The sequence below is a fragment of the Girardinichthys multiradiatus genome, chromosome 12, assembly GCF_021462225.1.
Source record: "Girardinichthys multiradiatus isolate DD_20200921_A chromosome 12, DD_fGirMul_XY1, whole genome shotgun sequence".
Lineage (NCBI taxonomy): Eukaryota > Metazoa > Chordata > Actinopteri > Cyprinodontiformes > Goodeidae > Girardinichthys > Girardinichthys multiradiatus.
In genome coordinates this window covers 46,067,528-46,094,389 of record NC_061805.1, presented here as the reverse complement: position 1 = coordinate 46,094,389, position 26,862 = coordinate 46,067,528, and the positions used below count along the sequence as shown (strand labels likewise).

Below are 26,862 nucleotides of genomic sequence, written 5' to 3'. Positions count from 1 at the left end.
CGATACAACAATGGGTCAATGACAAACATCAGTCTTCATAAGTGTTGGTTCACAACTTTAATGGAGTACAGTAAACATAAGAACAAATCAGTGAAAAAAGGAAGAATCATGCTTGTATTTATTTTAAGGCACATCATGAACTATGAAAACAAAGAATAACAGCAAAGACCAAATAAAACCATATAAACAAAGTTAAAATCAACAAGTACCTTTACCCTATAAAAACCTTACTCCTCACCAATGATTTCAGAAAGTGTGGGTAATACAATTGTAAATTTTCTCTACATTCTTTTCCGCCTTTAAGCGTTACATGCTGTAACTTGTGGTGAGATAAGAGTGCAACTTCCCCTGATGTGAGGATGCTCATCAGACCAGAGGATAACTTGCAGCTGAGGCGATGCCGCAGTTGTTGTATTTGTCTTTAGCCATGTAGATGTAACCATTGTCACCCCAGTTTACCCCCCAGCTGCAACAAGACAAATACACAGATCTGAAAATTTGTTTTAATGCATTTCCTTTGGTCTCTTTTTCAGTGAAAGTGTCTTGATATGAGCTCAAGTAGAAACAAATGTGGTTACCCAGATGCACTCAACCCTTCATCCCTCATTCCTACTTCATCCCTTCGTCCTTCATTAGTACCTCCCCTTTCCTTTATCCTTATTCCCTGCTTCCTTAACTCCCATCCATACCTCCTTCATCCATTATCCTTCATCCTCATCCCTACCATCGTCATTTCTCATCCTTACATTCTTCACCTCTTATCCATAATCTTTGCCTCACTCATTCTTCATCTCTACCTCACTCGTACCTCAGCTGCACCTGCCTCTTTCCCCAGCTGGAGCAACCAGGAGCTGTTGCTTGGGAAATTAATGTTTTGAGACGGAAGCCCCACAGTAAATGTTTTAAACTGATATGTAGTGATGTGATCCTTGTTCAGGAAGTAAACAAAAAGGCCATCAAAGATGAAACATTTGCTTTTACCTGTTCTTGACAATCCAGTAGTTTTCGTCAAAAAAAAAACTTTTCTGTGTGCCATAACCCACCACCAGCACACCGTGGTCTAGTTCCTGGCTGCTGCAAAGTTCTTCATAGTAGATGCCTAAAACACACATCCCATCCTTTTACTGTGGGCACTAAATGTTCTTTAACACATCTTTGTCAAAGCTGCAACTTTGCAGGCAATAAAATGCAGACTTAGGTAGTGAAGCTCAGTTAGCTCATCAAGCTCCTTAAACTTCACATTTTTGCATGTTGCCATTAAGACCCAAATATGTTGACACAAGTATTTACTGGTTTTTAGGTTAGAACCTACCTGATTGGTAGAACTGGAAAGATTCATGACCGGCATCAATGGCAACAGAAATTGGTCCCACAGAAGCCACAGCCTCCATCAGAGCTTGCTCACTGCCTCTGAGAATGTTCATGAATCCTGTGACGTTGATGGAGTTGTAACTTGGATTATAGCGGCAGGGCATGTCCTAAAAGTGAGCCACATGTTGAATTCAGTTGACTTGTTTGAAGCTCACAATCAGAACACTTTTTTGTCTCTTTTGCATGTGTTGCCAAGCAGTTTAAAAGCTGTAAACTTCACTTTTCCAACTCGCAAGATACATACCACTGCCATGTACGGGTAGGATGCTTCGGAGTCCAGACCCCGGTTGTCCATAACATACTGAAAGGCATTGTTCATCCATCCACCATTGCAGCCATAGTTCCCCTCCGATCCAGAACAGTCCACTAGGTCCTGCTCACTCAGCGACACCAGTTTTCTGGTCTTTCTGTAGAGCTGTCCCTCCATAGACCCAGTGGCGCTGAAGGCCCAACAGGAGCCACACTGACCCTGAAGACAGCACAGAAGAAGTTTGAGTCAGGAAATGCAACTTTCACAGTTTACTGCATCTTTGCGGAAACAGTTACAATCTCTTCATATCCCTGATTCTGGCCTTTTACCTCATTGTCTATCAATTGGTTTGGATCAATGTTAACCCTAAATATTATTTTTTACCAAGACTGCATATGGAGTTGTTTACTACATCCTGGTCTACATTAGAGCTGGTTGAACTGGTTTCAGCTTAGTGATGATATACATGAGGGGGGAGGGGAGAAAACTATATACTGTGATGGTGGAGGAGCTGTTCATGACTCACAGCTCATAAAAACAATCCATAAATGGCCTGATGGTGTTTGGTTTAGGAAAAGTAACATCTCTAATGAAATGGGGGTGTGCCTAAAGCTACACATGACTTTATGTTCATAAAACATCTGCAGCAGCTGATTTTCTGCCTTTGTCTTTTCTAGAACATCAGCAATAAATTTTAAACAACCTTTTTTAGAGCTTTGTTGTTACCAAATTTACTTTAGACACGGCAGGAGGTGCAAAAAGGCTAAAATGTCTTTACCTGGTCCTTGACAGGTGTAACGTAGCCTTCCTCCCTCCAGTCCACAGCAGAAGGGGCATTCAGGAAGTTGGGCTTCATGAACGAGGACCCCTTGGCCTTCTTTTCTGCTCTGGGTCTGTAGCCGTTCATCATCTTCCTAAACTCCTTGTTAGTCTGTGTGAAGAACATTCAATCAGATCAGTTTATTAGGTCTCATCTTTATCTCACTGATTATCTTTAAACGCACAAACAAAGACAGACATTAATTCTGAAACTCCTCAAGGATCTGTGTTCGGATCACTACTCATTATTTTAACACCTGTTTCCGTTGATGACGATGGTGCAAATTTCCATTTCTCTTTCATGTGCTTGATTGTTTTGCTTGATATGTTTGTTTTTACTCATATGTATTTCAGAATGTTGAATATACTGATTTTGTCTACACTGAATTGGAATATATCTAAAATAAGCTTTTTTGTTAATCGAGTTATGAAACTAACCTCATTATAAATTGCCTTGAGGAAAGTTTTACTTTACCATGTCCCCAAAGTGATTCATCCCCAAGGTGTAGGGGTGTTTTCCCATGGCGGATTCCAGGTTGTGCAGCTCAATCTTCTTCAAGTTCATCTCCCACACCATTCGCCTCCAGCCCTCCTCTTTCTGCTAACAGCAAAAACAACAGCTTTAAACAGTGGTTTGCAATTTACAAAAGGCTCTGTCTTATGTTTCCATGAAGCATACAGTCAGGGCCTATAGGGAGGGGTTTGTTGTGAAATGTTTCTATGCTGCCAACATTGGTCCAATAAAAAGATTATTGATAATTACATAAGATACAAGCATTTTCTTTGATGTGGTCAGATACTTTAGCTGTGTAACATCTAGCGTATTCGCATAAATTCTATCATCTCAATTTATTTTTTAAGTAGGAACTATCTGGCTGTTATGTAACACAAAAATGTCAGTTTACTCAAGTAGCAGAATTTTTTGTCTGGATTACGTTATATTACATTATACTCGCAGTTTCTATTTTTTTTTTTTTTTTACCCACATTTCTCTTCAAACAACCTGCTTCCTGACATTTTTAGCACAGACAGTAAAGTAAGAAGGGCCTGGATTATTAAACTGCCTGGTTAGTTATGAAAATAAATTATGTCAGGGTTGAACTTCCTCCAAGAAATCAATGAAAAATACAGTGTATCACCTCATCGTAGGATTTACTGTAGCGCTTCTTCCACAGCGCCCAATGGTGATCCAGCATTGGGTCCCGACTCGGGGCCAACAGGACTCCACTCACACACAGCACCAAGACAAGTAAAAACAACATTTTTGTGGCTTCCTGCAGGAAAAATAACAAAGTCATACATAGAATCTTATGGCACCAGTTCCTCCACTTTAACAGTTGTTGTGCTTAAAGCATAAATTCACAAAGAACTTTCCAGGCAGTGTGGCCATATTCTGGCATATTTTATTCTGGCAAGTCAAACTGAATGGTTCCTCTCTAATGTATTTAACGCAACACACGAGTGTCTTATTTTTGTCCTTTACTTCTGACTGGGAGGCGTTTCATGTCCAGTTAATCAGCTGGAAGTCTCCCATCATATAAATGTAGGTACAGAGAATTTAAAGGCACACACACACACACGTCAAACTTGTAAAAACTTACTTTGCTGTTGAAGGTGATTAAATGTTGAAGAGGCTGCCGTCTTGCCAGTGTGCATAAAGTTTACCCCAAAATGAAAGTGTCGGGTTTCCAGATTTGTCCGCTTTCTTATAGAGGATTCCAGGTGATAAGACAGACGTCACGGAGTAACGTAACTCCCTCGGAAGAGGCTCTGGAAGGTGGAAAGTGTCTTTTGCAGAGGCGACCAAAGGTATGAAGCCTTGGCAGACTTTCTTTAGGGGAATCTTTTATTTTAACACAGGTTGTTGTATAATTGAACACCGAAACCCAATAAAGAAATTTTTAATGTTATGTTTTTCCCCGTTTCGATTTGTTTGTTATTTTATAAAGCTTTCCTAACTTCAGAGGGGAAACAAGCTTTTTAAATTTCCATCTTGTTTTAAGGTTTATAGGGAAATCAAACCTTTTCAGGGGTCTGGTATTATTTATCTGCGGTTGATATTTGTACTTATTTCGACAGCTAATTTGAAGAGAAAGGTGCCAAAAAGTGAAAGCAGTATATGACGATATGATAAAAAGTTTAATTTTGCCCCTTTATCGTTTTAACGGCCGACTTGCCGCACATGCAGAAAAACACTCAGAGACCAGTGGAACGGTTGATAGTTTATTTCTAGTGATCAGAAACAACAAGCCTTCTGACGGGAACCGGAGGACTGCATGGGGAAGGAAAACAGGTCAGGTCCGTACCAGGCGTGCAGGGAGGGTTAGATCCGCCAGGGAGATGGCTGATGAGTCTGGAGATCCTGGGAGGCTTTTCTAAGAATCCACCTGGAGCTTCTGTGATCCGAGCGAAGTGGAACGTTGGAGGCTGGACAGGATGCGTGCATGCGGGGAAGGAGTACCAAGAGAAGCAGACTGCCAGCTGGAGCTGGATCCGGGATCTTCTAAGGTTTGGAAGCGATCTGTCACCCAGACAGAGGCGTTGACTGGACGTGGAGCCTTGGAGGAGCGAGACAAAAAGGTAAGTTAAACTTCCTTCAATCTAGGAGTACGAGATTCAAAATCTTCAAAACACAAGACTTGGCCAGGTCATGGTATCGCTGTAGGCAAAACACTCAGGCAAAGAAGTTCTGGCGATCCGTCCCCTTATACTCCTCCCGATGATCATCAGGATGAGAAACACCTGTCGCACCCTGGAGACACAGACCTCAGCAGCACCTGGTGGTGGAAGATGGTTAGCAGGAGAAGCAGAACTGCAGACTCTGACATGCCCACAGGAAAACAGAAATTCTTATGGCTTTTTATTCCAACAATGGGTTTCTTCCTGCCCCTCATCAATGGAGCAAACTGTCACATGAAACAGATTTTAACATACTGGTAATAATTTGTGTTAGCAGTCAGAGCCCGGGTGAAAAGCTGGAATGAGGTCCTCTTTGCGTTTGACCTTGACTGATGAGCAATCATTCACCTGTCTTGATGACTCCCCTCGGTCCAGTCTCCCATTCAGACAAGTTTAATGGGAAGCCAAAGCCATGGCCATTGCCCATCAGTCAGACTCTCTACATTATAACTCCCACCGTTTCAGGTTTAAGACACCCATCCTCAAGAGTTTTAGGGTGTGAAAGTACCACTGACTTTAGGGTTAGTCATTAGGTCCACCAGGGTTAGAGAGTCAGCTGTTAATGGGAAAACTATTGTTCTAGAAAGATGCGTTTGCTGTGGTTCATTCTTCATGTTAAGCAAGAGTCTCAACGAGGGTTTTAGATATTTTATTACTTACTCATAAATCTTAAAATAGTAATGAAAACAAAAAGTGTTAGTAAGTCAACAAGCAGCAGACCTATTTATTGTATATATGGCTAATATAAATATGTGTATATTTGTGTATATCATTGCACATCTCTTGTTAATAAAATAGCACAACTTTGAGACTTTATTCTCCTTCTTCGGCCCACATACTGCAGTAGGAGCTGTAAGGCAGTACAAGTGAATTTTGCTCAGAGGATAATAGGATAACTGCCCTCTGTTGCAATGCCACAGTTGTTACATCTGTCCTTAGCCATGTAGATGTAACCATTGTTGCCCCAGTTTTCACTCCAGCTGCAATGAAACAAAAGTATCAATATAATTATGGTGACTGAAACTAGGATTTAGATTGTTTTCCCTAAGAACTTGAATAAAGAAAAAAGCATTAAAAAAAACCACAGCTGAAAGACGTCTGTTAAAATAGAATAAATGCTGAATGAATAATACACCTTAACATATAAAACCCAGAAATCAATAATTCAGTATATAATAAGAATAATAATAATCAATGAGAAAGTAATGTTAAAGATCTCACTGACCTGTTCTTAACAATCCAGTAATTTTGATCAGAATAGCCGTAACCCACCACAAGGACGGCATGGTTCAGCTGCTCGGAGCTGCAGTCCTCCTCATAGTAGACGCCTAAAACACGCAGAGAATCGTGTTATTTTTTTACCGCTGATTAGTTTAGACTCAGAGGGAACTTCATGTTCATGTAATGCCCAGTGGATTCATCAGAAATCATGCATTTGTATTTCAATGAGAACGTGAATAATTTTTGGCTCAAATGCTTAGTTTACACTAGTGTGTTTTAACCCTTTGAAGGTTTATAGAACTGCAAGAAAATTAAGTTTTGTTTCCTCTATGTATTTTCTATCCTAACTGATACATTAGGCTTTTGCTGTCATAAAATGATCACAGTCAAAAATATATTCTGTAAGCATTATAAGAGCACAAGTCACACTTAAGCTGCCATTATCACTGAACATTTTTAAAACTAAATTATCTTCCATTTATTTTGTCTTGTTGTATATTTTGCAACATAAGCTTATTTTCCATTGCAACGACTTTTTACCCGGGATTTTGAAAGCCAGAGTAATTTCAATTTCCTGGGTCTATACTTTCCTGGATAAAAAGGTCCTGATCTGGGGGCAGGACTTTAACATTACCCCAGGATTGTTGAGGGGTCAGGTTATGATGAGTGATGGACCCTTTCTTGCTGTGTTTTGACTTGTACTGGACTTCTTCTCATCTTCTAGGTGATTGCCTTTCTTCTTTATCGTACAGATCACTGGGTTTCAATTACAATGTGGTACAACACCACAAGCAACATAAGCCAGTTGTTCTTTCTTTACCTTGTATTGTGAACAAATGTCAGGATACAGGCTTCCCGGTCGGGCTTTGCTTGTTTGGCCTTTGGTTTCTTATCACTGCCATCCGCTGGACTAGAGGTACAGTGCAGTTTTCTTGACAATTTCGCCATATGTCATTAGGCTTGTATATGTGGCTCTCAAAAAATATATTTTTAGGCCAGAGAGTAGTTTTGACTGGAGGATTTTCATACATAGAAAACATTTTAGATGCCACCGGGTCGAAAGTTTAGCACACTTACCTGACTGGTAAAACTGGAAGGATTTATGACTGGCATCTATGGAAACAGAAATTGGCCCCACGGTGGCCACGGCCTCCATCAGGTCTTTCTCGCTGCCACTCGGTATGTAAGCGAACCCATCGATGATGATAGCATTGTAGGACTCATTATAGAAGCATTTATGGACCTCCTGAAGGTAAAACAGAAGAAGTTGAGCTTGATGTTACACGATCTTTAGAACGAGGTGACGTGTTATGTAGAACATCTTTTAAATCTGTAACTGCATTGACATACTGTTGCCAGGTATGGGTACGATGCTTCAGAGTCCAGACCGCCGTTTTCATAAACATACTGAAAGCCCATCTCTACCCGACCACCATTACAGCCATGGTTCCCCATAGGTCCAGAACAGTCCATTAGGTTCTGCTCACTCAGTGAAACCAGTCTGCGAGTCGCCCTGAACAGCTGGCCCTCTAGAGAACCAGTGGTGCTGAAAGCCCAACAGGAGGCACACTGACCCTGAAGACAACATGGAAGAAGATCGTGTTAATGGGGACAAATAATCTCAACCCTTAGAGTTCAACAATGACAAACGTTTCTGTTAAAACTAGCTATTTCTATACACTGTGTGATTTTTTCACTTTCTTCAATTCTACACATTCACATACATTCACTTAACATTTGGCATGACTTGGGTCCAATGCTTTGAAATTGCTTCACCAAGACTGGGACAATAGTTTGCTACAATTTTGGCCCATTGATCCTGACAGAACTGTTTTACCTGAGTGTGGTTTGTAGGTCACCTTGCTCACTTTCAGCTCTGCCCACAAAACATTCTATGGAGATCAGGACTTTATGATGGCCACTCCAAAACAGTAAGTCTGACTCTATGTTTACATTCACCATCAACTTGGAGGACCTATTTGTGTCCAAGCTTTAACTTTCTGGCTGAGATGTCGCTTCATTGTTGCCACATAGTCATCTTTGCTCTTGACTGTATTTGTTTTGTGAAGTGCACCAGTCCCTTGTGCAGCAAGAGACCCCCACAAAATGATGCTTCCAGCCCACTACCCATATGGGATGGTGGTCTCAGGCTTGCAACCTCACCCCCTTTTTCCTCCAATTATAAGAATAGTCAATATGGTCAACCTCTTCAATTTTAGTTTCATATGACCACATGACATGTCTGCAATAAAGTCTTTGTGCCCAAGTGTCTTTGCAAACTGAAATTTGGCTTTTTTATGTCTCTTTTGGAGTAAGGGCTTGTTCTTCTCTGAGTTGCCTTTCAGTCCATGTTGGTACAGGACTCGTTTCTCTGTGGACAATGACACTGTCATTGGACACATGTTTAAATGCTATCATGAAAAACCAAAATTAAACAAAACTGAAGAAGCAATTTGGATGAGAGGCAAAACCTCTTCAAGACACAACAGAAGTCCAGTTCCCTTCTACTTAAACACTGTTGTCATGTCCTGCATGACTGAGAATCTACTCCAGCATGTATAAAGTCTTGTTTGCTGCACTTTGACCTAGCCAACTGTAAGCTGGCCAGTTTCATCAAGTGTTAAGGAAGTGAGGGAAAATAAGCACTCAGGCAAGGGAGATATAGTTTCTGACATACAGATAAAAGAAACAACTTACAGGTTGGTGAGAAAAAAATATTTTAGTCTCTACATAAGAATTGCAAAGAGGAAAGAAATCTTGTTACCTGGTCCTTAACAGGTGTAACATAGCCTTCTCTTCTCCAGTCGACAGAAGCAGGGACTTTCAGGAAGCTGGGCTTCTTGAAAAGGGTCCCATTAACCTTCTTCTCTGCTTTCGGTTTGTAGCCGTTCATAATCTGTCTGAACTCCTCCTTAGTCTGTTGGAAGAGTTTTGTTTTCAGTGAGTAGAACAGGCAACAACAATTTATTTGATGTGTCTACTGAGAACAAAAAGACAAAAAATAAGTATTTTAGGTGGCAAACTACTCAACTACTCCTGGAGCTCCTCAGGGATATGCGCTTAGACACAAATGATTTACAAACAAGCCAATAAGACAGTAATTTTCTACCATAAATGTCAGACAAGTCGAAAGTCATTTTCTTCTGACTATACCACATTGGGAACAAACTGTAAAGCCACTTACTTACTCTGGGTGGCATTCAGCTTCCACGACTATTTTTAATTACACAAAAATACATACATTCATGCATTTGGAGTTTATGTGCTCACTATTCATCTTTTCGTACCCTCCTTCCAGTCATTTCATGTCCGCTCTGACAGCTGCTGGTTTTAAGTAGTTTCTCATAATCTAACTGTAAATTGTTTTAATGATTCAAGGAAATTACACACATATACAGATATTTACTAATTTGGTGACTTTTCAGTAAAATCAGTTGCCTTATGTTGGAGTATTAGAGTAAAAGGGACTGAAAACAAATGCACACCACGCATTTCAGATTTTCTTTTGCAAAAAAAGCCAAAAAAAAAATGAAAGCCAAGTATTATTTTTCTTCCACTTGACAATTATGTGCAATCACATGAACTCCTGATAATATCTATTGCAGTGTCTGGTTTTAATGTGAAAAAACTATTAAAAGAATGAAGGTGTGGCAGATGTCCTGACCCTGCCTCTGGTGGAAGTTTTGTTTCTTCACTGCTGCAACCATTTGTTCAATACAGTCATGGTAGATGTTTAAACCGAAGCAAATTGGTAATTTCTACTCATCCATCCATTTTCTGTGCCTACCCGGAGCCCGGTGCCGTTCCAGCATTCAGCAGGCTAAAGGCAGTGTTAGCATTACACCATATAAATAAACTGCAGTTAATCATTTGTAAGCATTAAACACAATACTCTCCTTACTTAGTATCATTTTCTATGTCAAGGCAGCTTTTTAGCATCTCAGATTATAGTAAGAAGGGTGCAAGACTGTTGTCTCACCATGTCTGCGAAATGGTTCATACCCAGCCGGTAGGTGTGTTTGCCCATGGAGTGCTCCAGGTTGTGCAGCTCGATCTTCTTCAGGTTCTTCTCCCACACCATTCGTCTCCAGCCCTCCTCTTTCTGCATAAAAGCACATGTTCATTAAATCAGCTGTTTCTGGTTAAAAATAGTGTTAAAATTAGAGCCATGCATGCAAGTAATGCAGAATAGATTAGATGTTGCTATTTTTATCATATGATTTCATAAAAATTAGATGATCTGTCTTAAAATGGGAGCATTTAAATTGTTTTCCTTTTGAATAGGCCAATTAAACAAGATTTCAGGGGAAGCATGGTAAATTCCAACATCTGAATAAGCTTTGTGTGCCACCGTTGCATTGAAATATTGTTTTTGCTTCAGTGTTGCTGTAGTTTGTTTCTGGATTCTTTATACCATGGCATTTAAACAACCACCTTCTGTGGTCATTGTTCTTATGATGCCTTGCTGTTATTAACTTGATCCAAATGGCACACTTTATGAGGCATTAATGAAAACCCAGGTCTTTACCTCATGGTACGTTTTATTGTACCGGTTCATCCACAGCTCCCAGTGCTGATCCAGCTGTGGGTCTCGACGTGGGGCTGACAGGACTGCACTCATATAGAACGTCATAACAAGTAAATGCAGCATTGCTGTGACTTGCACCTGGAAAAAACAAGTAAAAAATGATCCAAACTCAACATGAAGTCCATCTCTGAATGGTTCAAAACAAACAAAAGGAAGGCTTTGAAGTGGCCTAGTCAAAGTGTGGACTTAAACACCATTGAATTGAATGTGATGTTTAACAGGCTGTTCATTCTGGCAAACCCTCCAGTTTGGCTGAATTGAAACAATTCTGCAAAGAACAGTGTAGAATGAAATGTATCCACACTGATGGTAAAAACCCAATGCCTGTTTTTGTAAACACTTGATTGCAGTTATTGCCACAACCAGTTATCAGGTTTAAAGAGTAACCAATTTTTTCCACATAGGGCCAAATTGATATGCATAGCTTTAATAAAATTATCATCTGAAAACAATATTTTGTATTTACTCAGTGGCAACCTGTTAAGGGGCAAATATTTTTCTAGAGCACTATCTATCTGCAATATGATTGTGTCATGTAATTTTGACTTTATTGCCAATTATTACAGTTTACACTCATTTTGCTTTGTAATAGAAGAATTCAGCACAAGGATTTAATAGTATCTGTTAACCTGAACCCTTTTTTATTTAGTGTGTGGAAAGTTGGACTCGTCCCAGTTTTGGGATTTGTTCCCAGGCAGCGAGCCAAGAAACCATCAAACTAAGTTATTTATTTTAGAGGTTGATATATCTTCAAGCACAGACAGGCAGCTATATTCTTCTTTTGTTTCTATATCATTAAAAATCATCATTAAATATTAACATAGGTTAAAATGTTAGGCCATTTTTATGTAAACAAATTCATTATAAAACTTAAATTAGGAAAAATTAACTTATTTAGCTTTAGTTTAACAATTTAAGAACTATGACTTCCATTGCTTCTTCACAGTCATACTAAAAGAAAGTACAATCCGATCTTTATTAGGTTCTAAAATCATTTACATTTAACCTCAAAATGACTATTAAAAAAAGAGCCAAATTGGGAACATTGGTAAGAGATGAAACTTGTAAATCTCCAGAATCTAAAAGAGCTGAACTTCCTTTTTTCTCATGACTATAGCATGTGTTTGTGTATATTTGTTGGGATGAAAAAGCAACAACCTCCAACATTTTATATCCACCAAATTGCAACTGTATCTGCAGTTTACTCATTCATAACAATGGCCATTCATATAACAGGATTCATTATGGAGATCATAGAGTAGTATATTTGTGAGCATAGAAAACTTTATATCCTAAGAAAAATCAGTTAGAGACAAAAAGACTCTTTAATCCTAAAAAAAAAAAAAACTACAGAAAAATATCTCTATTCTTAGACCCATAACATCTCCAAAGTGAAAATGTTCAGGAACAAACTAAAGGAACAGGTATGAAACAAAAAGAAAGCGTATAATATAGATTGGTCAGCTGAAAATTGAGGTATAACCGTTGAAACTTACTGCAAAGTCTTTCCTGGTGATGAAGGTGAAGTAGAGGACCGATTCCTTTCTGCACTGAGGACCACAAAGCTTTTAAAGAGCAGATTCGCCACAGTATAAACGTGTTGAGCTTTCTGATTGGTCTAGCTGGTCTAGGTGTTTCCAGGTGATGTGATTCCTCCCTCTGAAGAGAAGCTGAAATATGACACATGTGGGCGTAATGGCAGGTTAAGTTGAGACAAGGAAAATCGCCTGACTCACGGTTGCTTTAGTAGTGAATAGCCCATGGTAAGCATATAATCTTTTTGCATAACCTCATAACTGTAAAAACTTTTTTTTTGTCACTGCAACTGTACATTCCAATGAAATTGTTCAGTGGGCAGATTTGCAGCATCTAGGGAGCATTTCAGGGCTAAGGGTCTTGCTCAGGGACCCTAAGTGGCAGTCTGTGGGATTCAAATCAGGTATTTGCAGAAATTGGGCACACTGCTCTAACCCCTAGACCGCCACTCTTGAGGTTTTAAGACAAAAAAAACAAACCCTAATAAAAATAAGAAAATGCAACCAGGCTATAAGTCAGTTGGAATAAATATGGAAATTGCCAAGACTGCAACAGGAATATAAACTTAGAATGAGCTGCAGCACATCATGTGTCCATATTTTTGTCAGCCTTCCACTTTACAGTTTGCTTGGCTAACACTGCTCTAGCCAGAGTAAATGATCTGAATTGGACCAAATCTGCAGGTTAACCAACCAGACGCTGCGATGTAATTGAGCATTGGTTAAATAGTTTCATGATGGAGTGGAAATTTTAAAATAATTACTGAATTATTCATTTATTTTGGTGTCTGTAAGTATAAACTTGGATAGATTTAGGTGTGGGTTTAGATGAGTTTGTAATACTTTAACAAAAGACTATCTCAATAAATGAGAATATCATCAAAATGTCCATTTAGTCAATTCAATTCAAAAAATATGCTATATACAGGAGATTCATCACAGAGATATATTTCATGTGTTCATTTCTAATGGTGATCATCTACAGCTTACTCCTAATGTCAACCCCACATTTAATTTTTTTAGAAAACTTGGATGATAAGACATGTTATGTTGATATTACAGAATCATGGGGAAGACTGCTGACTTCATAGCTGTCCAGCAGTCACTGACACCCTCCACAACGAGGGTAAACCACAAAAGCTCATTGCTAAGGAAGCTCGCTGTTCACACAGTGCTGTGTTCAAGCTGACTGTATTAATGGAAAGTTAGATGGAAGGAAAAAAAGTGTGGTGGAAAAATTTGCACAAGCAACAGGGTTAAACACAGCATTCAAAGGATGGTTAAGCAAAAGCCTTATCAGGAGTTTGGGGGAATTTCACAAGGCGTGGACTTCATCTGGAGTCAGAGCTTCAAGAGCCACCACATACAGACGCATCGATCCAAAGTCCTCTTTCCAGATTAAAGTTTGCGTTTCAATTGAAAACCACGGTCTGAGAGTCTGGAGGAAGAGCCACAGAATCCACGTTGCTTGATGTCTAGTGTGAAGTTGTCAGGAAGGATTTGGGGTACCAGGCTATCTGCTGGTGTTGGTCTGCTGCTGACAAGCCTTATGGAGATGCTGATTTCATTTTTCAGCAGAACCTGGCACCAGCCCAAACTGCCAAAGGTACCAAGAGCTGGTTTGGTGCCCATGATGAAGCTGTTCTTGATTGGTCAGCAAACAGGCCTGACCTAAACTCCATTGAGAATCTATGAAGTTCTGTCAAGAGGAAGATGAGACACCAGAACCAACAACGCTGATGACCTGAAGGCCGCTGTCAGGGCAACCTGGGCTTCCTGAACACCTCAGCAGAACCACAGCCCAGGCCGTATTGATGCAGTAATGCATGCAAAAAGAGCCCCAATCAAGTACTGATTCATATACTGTATAAACATGGACTTTTAATTTTTTGTAACACAGAATTTGGGTTTTCATTATCTGTACACCCAAAGATTCACCAGTTTAAAAAGAAAAAAAAAGAAACTGCAGCTCCACACATTTTTACTAGATGAGGTCATGGTCTAATTAGTGCAAATATGCATATCATCTATCGATCTGGGCAGACAAACTTGCAAATAGCTCTCTGTAGCATCAACCTGAAGGTAAACGTCTATAGTTTGTGAGCAGGATGTGTGGGGTCTGTGGAGATGTTAGCCATCTTTTTCCTGACCCTAGACATGTACAAGTCCTGGATGAAGAGAGGGTCAGCCCTGATGATCTTCTCTGCAGGCCTGACTGACAGCATCTCATTTTAAAATCATCTCATGGTTTACTTCAGTTTCTGCTGAGGACATTCGTTTTTTGTTCTTTTAGAAGAAAGCACAAATCCAAACCGTTTTAGTGTTTTACATCTTTAATTGATCACAGTAAAAGTAGAAAAAAAAAAAAAAATCATTTACAATGACCAAAGCCAGGGTTAATGAATCACTTCCAGAGTAGCATACGCATATTTACAGAGAATAAAACTACAATTTTAAAGACAAAAAAAATAAAGTGGCATAAAACCAGGCCATAGCAAAATGGCTTCTTTTCCCTAAAAGACCAAGTTTCCTCTTCATGAAGAGCAGCAGAATCTCCTGCTGATGCTTCCGTCCGACCGAAGTTTCATTCTTCTCTTCAGCCAAACTGTTCCAGTAATAACACTGAAGCTACGAGGTGAAGCTGCAGCCATCAGACCAGAGGGTAACTGGCTAATGTCGCGATGCCGCAGTGGTTCTTCCTGTCTTTGGCCATCTTGATGTAGCCTTTATCACCCCAGCTTTCACCCCAGCTGCAAGGAAACGAAAAGGTCAGAAGATCAGCTCAGGAGATTTTTCACTTGACTTGAAAACAGCAGATGGAAACTGACCTCAGGGGCATTCCTGCTAATGTGAGATTTAAGGTTGAAATTAAACTATCCTGAATTAGGTTAAAAATGCAAGACGGCCCGGTTTTCTTGTCAGGTAGAACCGGACCTGGAATGTTTGTGCAGTTTAGGATCTCACTGACCTGTTCTTAACGATCCAGTATTTCTTGCCGTCCACATCCTCCCCCTGGAAACCGTATCCCACCACCAGCACGCCGTGGTCCAGCTCCTCGCTGCTGCACCCCTTCTCATAGTAGATTCCTAAAAACGCAACAAGAACCGAGTCAAGCTGAGAGCTGCAGAAATCGCTCCTTGTAACTTTAACACGTTTTACTGTTAAAGGCGTTTTAAAATGGGAACTTACCTGACTGGTAGAACTGGAAGGACTCATGACCTGCATCAATAGCTACAGAGACGGGTCCGGCGGCGGCCACGGCCTTCATCAGAGTGCGCTCGCTGCCGCTGGGAATGTCGATGAAACCGGTGTCGTTGGCGGAGTTGAACTTGGGGTCGTAGTGACACGACTGGTTGTCCTAAAAGACAAATCGAGATGAGCGGGAAGGAAGGAGAAAACAAAACGTACAGCTTAATGGCTTAAAAAGGAGATACGTACGGTTCCCAGGTACGGGTAGGACGCCTCGGAGTCCAGACCCTGGTTGTCCTCAACGTACTGGAAGGCCTGGTCCATCAGACCACCGCTGCAGCCCACGTTGCCCTGGGGTCTGGAGCACTCCACCAGGTTTTGCTCGCTCAGAGACACCAGTTTGCCGGTCTTCCTGAACACCTGGCCCTCCAGAGCGCCAGTGGCGCTGAAAGCCCAGCAGGAGCCGCACTGACCCTAAAGGAAAGAGGATGGTGTCAGGAGGGATTGATCACGGCAGCATTTTTAATACAGAACAAATGTGTCTTCTCAGTTCTCAGAAAAACACCTGTATGAATAAAGATCGCAGAAAGCCGTAGGTAAAGACTGTAAGAGTAAAGAGAGGAGCTTTAGTGTCACTTTAGAGTTAAAAGCATTGCTTTAAAATAAGCTCCCCTCCCCCACTTGTTGTTGTGCCCTGATAGCTAACTGGAAGAAGGCTACTACACTTTTTCCTTGTTTACATAAATGAATGAAAAAAACATTTCAGGGAGTGAAAAATGAACAAACATTGTTTAGAAACGAAAGAAGTGCCACTCACTCTTATTAAACGCTGGTTTTAACAAAATTCAAATAATGAAGAAATGTTAGTTAAGATTGTAATAAAACTGTGGTATTAAATTAATTTTTAAAACGTTGTCAGACTACCGTAAAACTTTGGGATTTCTACTGCTGGTTATTCTGACCCAGATCTATGATCAACCTGTGTTTGTTTCCTACACTTGGACCCGGTCGACAGGGCGCTGGTCCGGCTTGTTTCAGCAAACACACCGTTTATGTGTATCGAGTGGGTGGGGAGAACAAGCTGTGCTGGAAAGAGTGTGCAGCAGAAAGATAGTAAAAAACAACCCCTAAGTGACCGATTTATCTCGTCTGTAGGCTGTTCTTTTGAGGGCAGAGTCCTCTCGGTTTTTACGAGCACGTAAATATAAAGCTGCAGCGTGTCAGGTTTACAATAAAAATTAGGTTTTAGAAACGTAGGTTTGACTGCAAAGCGTGTAGGAAAGATTTAAGTACCAAAGCAATTTGGATGATCATGATTAATAGTGTTCTGCACAAGAAAAAAAAAACAAAAAACTTCACTTAAACAAGGAGCTGATTGGAAAGGTCAGACCTAGGAATTGTGCTATGCGAATAAAAACTAAAAAGAAATGAGTTACCTGGTCCTTTACGGGGGTGACGTAGCCGTTGTCCCTCCAGTCAAGAGCACGGGGGGTCACCAGGAAGTTGGGCTCCATGAACAGGGACCCCTTCACCTTCCTCTCAGCTTTCTGCTTGTAGCCATTCATGATCTGCCTGAACTCCTCGTGAGTCTGTGGGAACAACGTTCAGAGTGAAACGCGCTGCTGATGCAGCTTTGAATTTCTGACGTCTGTCGATGACAAAAAGGCAATCAGATGCTTTGCTTCCGTTTCGACAAATGAGTCATTTTACCATTTCTACAAGCTGTTTTTATCTCTTAAGTGTGTGCTTAAGCAAAAACAAATGTAAAACTGGTAACACACAAAAACAATGAACCACAGGACAAAACATAAAACTCAAAAATATCATAAAAAAACCCCAGAACAAATAAAAATATTGTTTGCCTCATAACATGACTTAGGCAATCACGCTATGAGGCTAATGATATGGATTCAAATAAGAGAACTAAGTCAAAGTCTCAGCTGCCTTCAGGTTGTTAGAAAGGTGAGGATGGGAGGAATAAAAAAAAAAATCAAACACCAGCATTAATTAACTTCAGAGACTAACCAAGACAACGGTTAGTCCTTGATGTTCCTTCCTTCAGGGAAGATGTGGTTCTGAATGTTTAAAATGCTGCCTCACCATGTCGCCAAAGTGGTTCATGCCCAGTCGGAAGGTGTGTTTGCCCATGGAGTGCTCCAGGTTGTGCAGCTCGATCTTCTTCAGGTTCTTCTCCCACACCATTCGTCTCCAGCCCTCCTCTCGCTTAGTGAAAAATAAATAAATAAATACACAGAAGCCACTTTAATCTCTTTAAAAGAATCAGAACAAGGGATCAAGAAAATAAACAAAGCATGTTACCTGATGGTAGTTTTTACTGTGCCAGCTCTTCCACAAGTTCCAGTGTTCATCCAGCTGGGGGTCCAGACTGGGGGCCGATAGGCCCGCAGCAAGGCACAACGTAAACACAACTACAGGCAGCATCACTCTGGCCTCCTGCAACACAAGCAGCCAGTAAACATCACATCAGGGATCAGGTTTCAGAATAGCTAAAAAAGGAGGCCAAGGAGCTGTGTGAGTGAGGCTTCAACAGGAAAACAACATTTGTCAAAGGTTTCTCAGGAACAGCTCAACATCTCCATGATGATTCAGCAGAAATTCAGTTTGGCTTCCTACAGCTAATTCCTGGCGGTACAGTCATATCCAGGAACCAGCATATGATTTAGATCTTGAGTAAAAAGGACCAGGTCCACCTCTGATTGGATCTACCTCCGATTATTCTACGAATCTTTAAAACACGGTTTGTTTGAGAAACCTTTACTCCATTTAAAGACTGGTCAGCAGTGGAAACTTTCTATAGAAAAGTCAAACACAGATCAGATCATTATTCTACAACATCGCATGTATGAGAATATAGCCATCTTATGATAGCCTAGTCAAAGTACTGCAGCTTTAATATCTGACCCAATAGCTTATGTATAAAAGATATGACAGCCTTTCAGTGTTTGAATATTTCAAGTTACCTGTGCTACAGTTCACCATGACATAAGATAAAAAATAAATTAACTCATCAACTATCAACTCATCTGATTGGCTGACCTTCAGTACACAACTCAACTACAGATCAATCACTTTATCTACAGCAGAGTTTTAATTCAGCCAATGACTGACGAGTGCAGCCAACAGATAAAATAAATTCATCATGGGCTGCAACAAAGGCTATGAAATGTGTCTGCACTTTAATGTTATACAATAAATAGGGGGCACTTTCGGGGTCCACTGTCCCCTCGCCAGCCCTTTCTGCCCTGTGGAAAAAACATTTACACAGTTGCCTTCATCCCACTACGTCATCAGCATTAAGCAACCACCAGATCATGTTCAGCTCTCTTTGTATCAGCTTTAGATACGTTTTAACCTAAAAAGAAAAAGCCCTCATGATTATTGTGATGTGGGGGCAAATAAACAAAAAAAAAAAAAAAGTGAAATAGCCCTTTAATGAAGCACCGAATCAGAAGCTAACTTCAAATTACATGAAAATAGGCCGCTAGTTAGACAAATTCCCAGGATCCCCAAATTAATTTCCCACACTCCGAGTGAATGACACAATAAAACACCAGTAGCGATTCCTTATTTAGTGAAGCAAACATCTGGCTTCATCCCAAGCCGATCCTGTTGTTTTTTTTTTTTTTGTTTTTTTTTGCTCGGTCACGGGATCTGCTGCTCCCGGGCAGAGAGCCAGGAAACACCAAGAGACTCCAAACCAGGAAAACGAAAAAGAAAACCAAAACTGGAACCGGCACACTGCGGGCCAATGCGCCTGATCCCAAACCGGGCCATGTGTTACAGGTTCTGATTTTTTTTTAAAGAGAAACACACACAAACAAAGAGGAGAAACAGACAATGGCGGATTTGGAAAGGACGACGATAAAACCAGCCGAACAAAACAAGATGGCTAAGGCTGTACGGTTACATGTTGCGACGACATTTTAAGGGTTTTTCTTCAAGCTAAAAAAGGAAATTCCCCGTAAAACCTTTAAAAAAACATCACATTTTTCAATGCAAACTGGTGACCTGTTTACAAAATCATAAAACTATCAAAAATATTCGCTATATAGATAAATCCAGATGTCAACCGAAATGTTAAATTCAACATCTTCAACATTTAAGTCACATTAAATGTTTAAACTTACTGTCAACACCTTCTCGCCGAAGAACAGGAAAACAATACCTCTGTTAACAGAGCTACACTTTATAAAGGCAAAACCGGCAGCTTCAGAACCTCCCACCAAGCTCTCTGATTGGCCCAAATCCTTCTGCTGCTCAACGCTGGTTGGTCAGTTCCTTGTTGTTCCATTTGATGCCCCGCCTCTTTGCCTGATGCCATCATGGAAGCACGTGATTCCCTCCCCTTGGGATACCGCTGAACTGTTGCAGCTGTTTTTAGACGATTATTTAATGACGATTTAGATGATTTATTTCATTTTTATTTATTGTGATTTTTTTAAAGACACCGTTTTACTCAGCTAATCTTTAGTTAGATTGATCTTAATAACATCACACCCAGAATAAATTCAGACTTTAAACTCCCAGATCTAAACTGTTTACAGTGAAAAACAGAATACGCTGGTGAAAATCTGAAACCTGTGTAGAGAAACTAAGATGAAACATGAATCCAGCGTCAGCAGCTTCACTACTTTAATTTTCTAATTTTTGTGACCAGTTAAAGGCATGAACTGGGTTTCTAAAGCTTTTTTAAAGTAAAACTGAATGCATGTATATTCAAAATAAGATTAATTCAAGAAGTAGGAATAATTATCTCGTTAACACCACTTCATGTGCCAGTTTCTTGACCCTTGAACAGATATTCATGAAACTATCAGGCACTGTGACCTATTTGATGTAAATGTACTGATAATCTGACTACAATAATCTTGAGAATTGCCTCATACAAAATAGCACAATAGATTCTGCAGGTCAAAATCATGCGGTTTACAGTATATTTGATTTTTATGTGACAGGTCAGCACAAAGTAGAGCAAAATTTGTAATTTGGAAGGATACTGGTACATGGTTTATTTTTTTAAATTACAAATAAAAGTGTGGTGGACATTCATATCCAGACTCTTTTACTCTGATACCTCTAACTAAAATCAAGTGCAACACACTACCTTTAATAGTCGCCTAAAAATAAGATAATCTGCGTGTAATTTTTTGCATCAGCATAAATGCAGCACAACTGCAAACCCACCAGGACGTGACCGTCTACCTTAACTGATGAATCAGGGAAGTAGAGCATTATTCAGAGAAGCAGCCAAGAGGACCATGGTAGGAGCTACAGAGATTCACAGCTCAGGTGGACAATTAATAATCAACCACTCTGAATTTTATGGAAGAAATGCACAACGACATCCATTAATAAAAGAAAGTCGTAAGAAGCCCCATTTTATGTTTGCTACAAGCCATGTAGGGGACAGAGCAAACAAGAAGATCTGGCCAGACGAGACCAGAAACATTCCAGTTTTGACCAACATGAAGAACACTGTGTGGAGAAAAGAAATCTAACACTGCACATCACCCTAAACTCTAAAACATGGTAGTGGCAGCTTTATACTATGGGGTTAACAAGGAGTTATTGGGAAGACAGATAGAGCTAAATAAAGAGGTGTGAATACTTTAAGGCTCTCTATGTGGTAGAAATCTGAGATGTATCGATTATTGATCTGATACCACATTAATAATCTCCAGGGTGGTATTTCTCAGTGAGATCTCAGAAACAGATAAATTAAATCCTTTTTTTTTCTTGCTCACCTAAAGTTTTAATGGGTTGCAAAAGAAAAAAACAATGACAAGATAGCATGTTAAGTTTCTCTGTGAAGCTGAGCTGCAAAATGTTGCCAGAAACACTCAAAAATAGGCTTTTTTGATTCAATGTAGAACAATCCACATCTGTCTGTGACTTGTGCAATCCTTCAGCTTGTTTACACGCCTCAAAGTTTAAGATAAACTATCATAGAGGTCTACTGTCCTAGAGAAGATAAAGAGTGCAAATGCCGTAAGGCTGCAATTAAAAAATCTATCAGAGCATTGATAAATACATCTGAATCATCAAAATTGTTCAACATTTCCTCCCTCATGTGTTTGACTTTAAACAGAAAACAGCACTATCAGACATATAACTCAATTCCTTGAGTACAGAGCTTCTCAGAACAGCTGGCAAATCAGAGTTGGAGTTAATGAATGCTGATGCTCATGTGACTGATGTGATTGAAAAACAATGACACGACACGACAGCACTGTGTAGATGATCAGGACTGAACTTGTTTTTGATGTTTTGTTCCTTTCCCCTGACAAGCAGACACGAGTTGAACAAGTACATGTACTAACAGCGCCGTGAGCTTTATAGGTTTTTCTCACTCTAATAATTGTGGCACTGGTTATTTTGGGAAAATAAAAACAAAAACAATTATTTCCTAAAATGTAATTGTTTTTCTCCTCTGGTAAAATATTAAAGTTTTTGTTCTACATTTTAAAATGTGAGATTATGCTACTGCAATCAGATATTATTTATATTAAGGTCTTTTACTAATTTCTAAAGCAAAATGATCAAAGTATGGTAATTAAATAGAAAAGGAAACAAAATAAACTTGAAATATAATAAATAATAATGCAAAAAGAATTAATACAAATTACGTAAAGCAACAAAGCATTAAAATTCAGGACAAAAATGTTGACTCATACTAATTTAGAAGCAAATGAACAAAAAAACTATTTGAGATATGGGATTTTAAAACAGGCAGTGTTAGAACCTGCCTAAGATTCAGTGGGATCTGGTTCTACAATTTAATGACTCAAATGACGTCGTTGTTGCATACAATGTAACGCCTACCTCTCCGGACAACTAGGAGCAAACTAATCCTAACAGTAACTACAGCTGCAAGAGGGCAGGTCAAAAACCACCTGAAGTCAATCCTGAACTGAACGGTGAGCTTATAAAGTCAGGAATGTACAGGATAGAAATAACTACTTTATTTAATCTGCGTTTATGAACAAGCTGCAGCCATGACAGCGAGGCCTGGCTGACACCAACAGACACAGTTAACACAACAATCAACTGGAGATGAAATAAAAGTGTGCAGCAACTTTTCAGTGACACTTAAGAATTAACAATAAAGTTTAAAAAGCAGATGGTGTTTTTCAAGGTAAAACTCAGAATGAAGAATCACGCACACTGCATAAAACCATCTGAGCTCTAGTAGAGGTGAGCTGAAAGTACCACATGGTCCAAAAACAATCACTTCTGTTTTATTCTAATTACATTTGAGGAAGTTCCAAGTTTTACTCTCGCAAACAGTGTGCTTCAGTTGTAGGTGGATCTATCAATCAGGTGTGCAGCTATATGCTAAACATTCCTTGAATGGAGCCTATACTGGAAGCATATAAATAGAGAACAATGATGGTCTTAGAATAGAACTCTGTGGAACTCCACAAGAAAGCAGGCCTGAAGAACATGTACTTTGAACCCACCTTGTACCCCCTCTAAAACCAAACTGCTCCACACTGAACATTAGAATATTGTGGTCAGTAATGTTGAGTGTTGTTGAGAGGTCTAAAAGAAGAAGGATGACGGAATCTGTGGCTGATATAAGATCACCATTAAAAAATAAGGAACTTTCCCCGTGGCTTTAACATGAAATGAGCAAAAGATTTTTGGGTGAATTATATAGATTTCCACTTTCGTTTTCAGTCTTTAAGCTTAAGGTTTCATGTTCCCTGCACAGATCTGGAAGTACCGACCTTCCTTTTTCTGTTGGCGCTTCTTACAAAATGTTAATCAGTCCAAAAGTAACAAGTCAACTGATCAAATTCCAACCATACAGCAACTCCAATAAGCTCAATCATACCGACAGGAATTATTTGCATCTGATTGCGACATCTTAATTTTGTCACATGCGTGCAGGATGTTTAATGTTCCAGAACCTCCTGTGACAAGATGCGTTACTGTGCTCCTAAAATGCAGGACTTCTTTGCGTTTCTCTGCTGAGAGCAGCAAATGTGTGACTGGACAATGTTGCCCAAGCAGAGACCCACAGCAGTGCAGTGTGAACATTTTTTGACACGCCAGCCTCCTGATTCATCCTCATAGGAATCTGGAAGCAACATAAGTGGAGCTGAGAGACAGAATGTAACGGATGTTGCTTTATTTTAGCAGTAAAACACACTGCAGTCAATCACATTTACAGTACTTTGTGAAAGTCTTTGTTTAATTCTTCTTCCAAGCAGCCAGATTTCCATGTCATCAATTAAAATGATCAAAAAACCTCCAGGTGTCCTGATATTCTTCAAAGTTTTTGTTTCAAATTTTACTGGATTACAATAAAGTCAATTTCCCCGGAAGGAAAGAAGAAAATAAATAAATTAGAGGTATGTAAAAGCTAAAAAAAAAAACAGTTTTAAATGCGTTTGATTTTATTGGTAGAAGCAAGTAGAAACAACGATAATTACATATTCAGCCATTTTTGTTTATTAACTGTAACCTGGGACATTGTGACTACAACTACATGCAACTTCAAGCCAAATTGACTGGAAGACACGTGATTGTGTTCAGTGAGTCAGATGTTTATTTCTAGCACAATGAGGCAGAATCTGTTCTCATGTTCACTACTTCCACAGAAAATGATCTGCACGATTAGGGTTGGGCTCACCTGAACTGAATGTTGTGAACACAACCCAAAGCTGAACAGCTCATCGGACCAAATATACCTTTAAATGTTTTTTTTTTTAAAGATATTTTTATCAGCATTAGAGGCCTTTATTTTCCAGTAGGTAGAGATGAAAGAGGGCAGAGAGAGGGGGAGACTTTAACCTCTGGATATGGTCGCCCTACACCATGATTTAACTACATGCATAGCTAACATTGGTATAAAGGAAAAAAGAAAGGAAATGCAATGAAAAAATGGGCCCCAAATGGGATTGTCTACCAGTCTATTGATGCACAACAACTCTTTGTAAAAGCAATAATCCCTTATGGGTCCCAGGTGTGTTCATTTAAAGGGATTTTTTACACCTATTTGAGATCAAGCCTACATGGTGCCTAACCAAGTCGATTCCATACAAGGAGTTCATTGTAAGCCCAGGCTCAACTAGAACCAAACCCACAAGAGAAAAGTCTGTATGGGGCCCATAAACACAGGTTTGCTGGGGCCTTACCTCATCCTTGTTGCCAGAACCTGTGAGCTCAAAACAAAGGTTTCTATCAGCTTTAAGTAACATTTGCTTCTGCCTTGTCGACAACATTCGATGGTTGACATCTCGATGTCGACCATCATTGGTCATAAGAGAATGTTTTCTAAGAGATTTAAAAAAAACATTTTGGGTTCAGATTACAAGGAAAACAAGTACAGAAAGTGTTTCAAATATGTAACCAAATTGCTGATTTTATTTTGTTTTACTTTTTTTAAATAAAAAAACATCCTCATGTAATTATCAGAAAATATTTTTGAACTACTGACTGTTGATAAAATAAAAGATTAGAGAAAAAACAAACAACTTCAGTCCTTAGAGAACATTATGAGAAAATTATCCTTGGCCGTCCTTCCATGGAAATGATGTAATAATATTTTGTCTGTGGCCATGTTTTCCCATCTATCTTATCTACACGGTGCCTAGTTGGTGTTTTTCTGCAGTAAGTGGTGTACAACCTTTATCTAAATTATTTCATAGTTTGACAATTCGCACTAATGGCAGCAAAAACACAGTGAAACAATTTATTCTTTCAATTTCTTTGACTCTATGACATGCTGCAGAGTTTGGGAAGACCGAAATCCATGAAAAGGAAATTTTGCTGAAGATTTATCTACATGTACATGAACAGGATGAAAAAGGCCCCCAAATGGGATTCTTCACATGTGGCTCCTTGTGCCTATCTATATTTGATACAGAATAAACTTTGGGTAAGAAAATGGGGCCCATATGTGTTGTAAAATTAATTTTACTTATTTTTAACTACCCGGACAAGATCAAGCTAAGACCTATTAAGGATGTTCAACCGGGTTTGTTGATATTCGTTGTATTTTGTCACAATGGGCTCCACATAAGGGAGCCCATTGTGAGCTCAGGCCAACCTGGGACCCATATGCAGTGGGCACTACATACACATGTTGGCTGAGGAATTAAAACCTGGGAGCTCAAAACAAAGTTGTCTCTTGGGTTAAGCCAGCATTCAGAGCAACGTTCGGCTTGTAGAAGATTGAAACACTAACAGATATGACAACAGTAACAAGAACTGGAATCCATTGACCTTTATGTCTGATCCTGGTTTGCAATCTGTAAATTTCTTCCATTTAATCAGTTTAATCACTTTATACAGAACAGCTGGTGATTAACATGTTGGTGATAACTTAATAAGGAATTGATCTCTGATTTTTTGTGAATACATTTTAATAAAAAAACTAAAATGTATATTATTTTGGAATCAGGTACACAAAAAAGTTTAACATCGCTAACTAAACTACAGAAAAACACTGAACATTTTAAAAAAGATTTTCTTGAATACAAACTTATGTTATTACTGTTTTCAGACCATATTCTAAAACTTGATATACAACAAAACAAGCGACCTTGTTGTCTTCAAGTAGTAAACAGACAGGCTTGTTTAACCAGGCTTGCCTTTAAGATCTGGGCACTGCTATGCAAGCCAAGCACATTCCTCTACATCAAACTCCTCCTCCTGGACCTCTTGTAGACTTTGTAGCCAATCATGGCCCTCCATGCCCCGTTGATTGGAAGAGAAAATTCAGCTCAGACAGAAATGTTTCATTATGGGACAGATTTTCCATTATTCTGCTGTTTTGAGCGTGTATTTAGGTGTAAAAACTGCCCCCAAACAGTGTCACAAAATGCAGTATAAAAGAATCATCAGATCTCCTCACATGTTTGTTTGTTGTTCCTCTGAAGGTGTTTTTACTGCGGACAAACTTCCTTACATATATACGGCCGAGAATGAAACCCATCCTGTTTGTCTATAGAATAAGACGGTTCCCTATCAGCTCATGGTTCAGCACTAGCATAAACACAGTCACATGCTTTCTTGTTGACTTGGGTAACACTGGGAATTAAACCACATCCTCATTTTAAAGCTTTGTTACATCAGAGGCCTCACCTTATGTCTAATAACTGCTAATAGATTTACATTGTATATATATATATAAATCCCTCATAGGTTTATAACCAAACAACCCAGGGCCACTTTTTACT

The 26,862-nt window shown here is 39.5% G+C and overlaps 3 protein-coding genes across 4 annotated transcripts; all 3 read right to left on the bottom strand.

The window, feature by feature from the left end:
- Nucleotides 1-38: 38 nt before the first annotated feature.
- Nucleotides 39-4,477, bottom strand: LOC124878043 (procathepsin L-like). 2 transcript variants are annotated; one of them, XM_047381779.1, is made up of 8 exons: nt 4,042-4,477; nt 3,580-3,714; nt 2,916-3,041; nt 2,400-2,552; nt 1,616-1,840; nt 1,313-1,478; nt 982-1,099; nt 39-466 (listed from the first exon to the last, which is right to left on the bottom strand). In XM_047381779.1, exons 2-8 carry the CDS (start codon nt 3,700-3,702, stop codon nt 367-369), a joined length of 1,011 nt encoding a protein of 336 aa, XP_047237735.1. In that variant the 5' UTR covers nt 3,703-3,714; nt 4,042-4,477; the 3' UTR covers nt 39-366. The 2 variants fall into 2 exon arrangements, with proteins under 2 accessions (XP_047237735.1, XP_047237736.1); XM_047381780.1 differs by having other exon boundaries at nt 2,916-3,038; nt 4,042-4,476.
- A 1,275-nt stretch (nt 4,478-5,752) lies between these two features.
- Nucleotides 5,753-12,572, bottom strand: LOC124878044 (procathepsin L-like). Its single transcript, XM_047381781.1, has 8 exons — nt 12,425-12,572; nt 10,869-11,006; nt 10,320-10,442; nt 9,105-9,257; nt 7,691-7,915; nt 7,418-7,586; nt 6,345-6,447; nt 5,753-6,099 (listed from the first exon to the last, which is right to left on the bottom strand). The coding sequence occupies exons 2-8, from the start codon at nt 10,989-10,991 to the stop codon at nt 5,997-5,999; spliced, it is 999 nt and encodes a 332-aa protein (XP_047237737.1). The 5' UTR covers nt 10,992-11,006; nt 12,425-12,572; the 3' UTR covers nt 5,753-5,996.
- Nucleotides 12,573-14,778: 2,206 nt separating this feature from the next.
- Nucleotides 14,779-19,926, bottom strand: LOC124878342 (procathepsin L-like). The gene is made up of 8 exons (XM_047382230.1): nt 19,801-19,926; nt 17,972-18,106; nt 17,753-17,875; nt 17,089-17,241; nt 15,902-16,126; nt 15,653-15,821; nt 15,432-15,549; nt 14,779-15,213 (listed from the first exon to the last, which is right to left on the bottom strand). Exons 2-8 carry the CDS (start codon nt 18,092-18,094, stop codon nt 15,114-15,116), a joined length of 1,011 nt encoding a protein of 336 aa, XP_047238186.1. The 5' UTR covers nt 18,095-18,106; nt 19,801-19,926; the 3' UTR covers nt 14,779-15,113.
- Nucleotides 19,927-26,862: the final 6,936 nt, after the last annotated feature.